This window comes from Dipodomys ordii, unplaced genomic scaffold (genome assembly GCF_000151885.1).
Source record: "Dipodomys ordii isolate 6190 unplaced genomic scaffold, Dord_2.0 Scaffold6, whole genome shotgun sequence".
NCBI classification, from domain to species: Eukaryota; Metazoa; Chordata; class Mammalia; order Rodentia; family Heteromyidae; genus Dipodomys; species Dipodomys ordii.
The window spans coordinates 61,256-62,894 of NW_012267222.1; the positions used below are offsets into that span (position 1 = coordinate 61,256).

General features: G+C 58.0%; 1 protein-coding gene across 1 annotated transcript in view; it reads left to right on the forward strand.

The window, feature by feature from the left end:
* The first annotated feature begins 936 nt into the window (after positions 1 to 936).
* Tmem88b (transmembrane protein 88B) overlaps positions 937 to 1,639 on the forward strand; it is a 4,747-nt gene continuing 4,044 nt past the window's right edge. The window contains exons 1-2 of the mRNA XM_013031387.1: positions 937 to 1,212; positions 1,412 to 1,590. Of these exons, the coding sequence (XP_012886841.1) occupies positions 937 to 1,212; positions 1,412 to 1,590 (455 nt within the window). The remainder of the gene's footprint in view (positions 1,213 to 1,411; positions 1,591 to 1,639) is intronic.

Genomic DNA, 1,639 nt, shown 5'->3' on the forward strand with positions numbered 1-1,639 from the left:
ACAGTATTTTCACCTTAAAAAACTTATTTAAAAAAAAAGAGGGGTGCCAATGGCTCATGCCTGTAATCCTACCTACTTAGGAGGCTGAGATCTGAGGATCGAGGCTCAAAGCCAGCCCAGGTAGGAAAGTCTGTGAAATTCTTATCTTCAATAAACCACTAGAAAACCGGAAGTGGCGCTGTGGCTCAAGCAGTAGAGTACTCACCTTGAGCTGAAGAGCGCAAGGACAGCGCCCAAGCCCAGAGTTCAAGTCCCACAACCGACAAAAAAAAAAAAAATGGGTTTTCAGATGGACTAGAAGAAACACACTTTTCCTCTCATTTGTAATAACAGAATACATGCTCCCATCAACTGAAAAAAAACCTATGTCCAACTTCAGGATGGAGTAGATTTAGGCAGAAAGGACACCTGTAGTTTTAGTTGCTGTTTACTGAACACCTATTGAGCGCCAGGTCTCGCACCTCCCCTGTCTGTCATCTGTGGGACCCTGGTGTCTTCCTGTTTCAGAGGGGCTGAGGAGGGCCTGGGTTTTCAGACCAGGGGACTTGCAGGGCATGCCTTCTAGATGGCAGCTACAAATAGAGCAGTTGTCAAAGTCTGTCAGATGAAGTCATTGTATTAGAGAGCTGGAAACAAGGAGAGGGTGGGCCAGAGAGGAGGAGGGCCCCAGTGCCTGGCAGGGCTGGGGACAGCTCAGCGAGGCTCTGCCAGTGCACTCCAGACGGGCCACAGGCACAGTAGTGGGGGAGACTGAAGCAGGGCTTTGCCCTCAGGGCTGACCGTCAGCTTGGACCTCAGGAGGCCAAGGCCAACCATCCAGTGGCTGGGACCCTGGCAGAGTTGAACCTGGAAGGGGTGAAGGATCTTTATAGTCCAGCCTTGGGTTCTGCTGCCTGACTACCACTGCAAGCCCCGCAGGCCGGCTACCAGGACAGCATGAGCGAGCGAGAGAGGGAGGCAGAAGAGGATGAGGAAGGGGGCAGCTCCGACACAGCACCCATGCTGCCTGGGAGGCTGTCTACCCGCCAGGCCTCTGCCCCCACAGGCCCAAGGAGGCCCGGCCTGGCCGCCCCAGGCCTCGGGACTTTGCTGCTGCCTGGGAGGGCCCTGGTTGTGCTCTTGTTCCACCTGCTGCTGCCTGGGACAGTCTTCCTGCTGGTGCTGCTGCCCGCAGCTGCCGTGGTCTACCTGGGATTCCTGTGCCATTCCAGGGTGAGCCTGAGATCTGGGTGGGGCCTACAGGGCGTGCCCCCCCCAGGGAGAAGGCACACTAACTCCCCTCCTGGCACCCAGAGTCACGCGTGGCCTTCCTGCTAGCTTCTCATCTGCCAGCACCCCACAGGCTTTGGCCAAAGAAGGGCTTTTGTTTATCACGGCCTAGCAGCTGTCTCCCCTCCCGGCGGGTTCCCAGCCTGTACCAGGGGCCATGAGGGGCCACCGGGGCCACCAGATCCACCAGGGCATCAGGGGCTGCCAGGGGATCAGGACACCAGGGCACCAGGGGATTGGGGTACCAGGGGATCGGGACACCAGGGGATCAGGACACCAGGGGATCGGGACACCAGGGGATCGGGGTACCAGGGGATCGGGGTACCAGGGGATCGGGACACCAGGGGATCGGGACACCAGGGGATCGGGG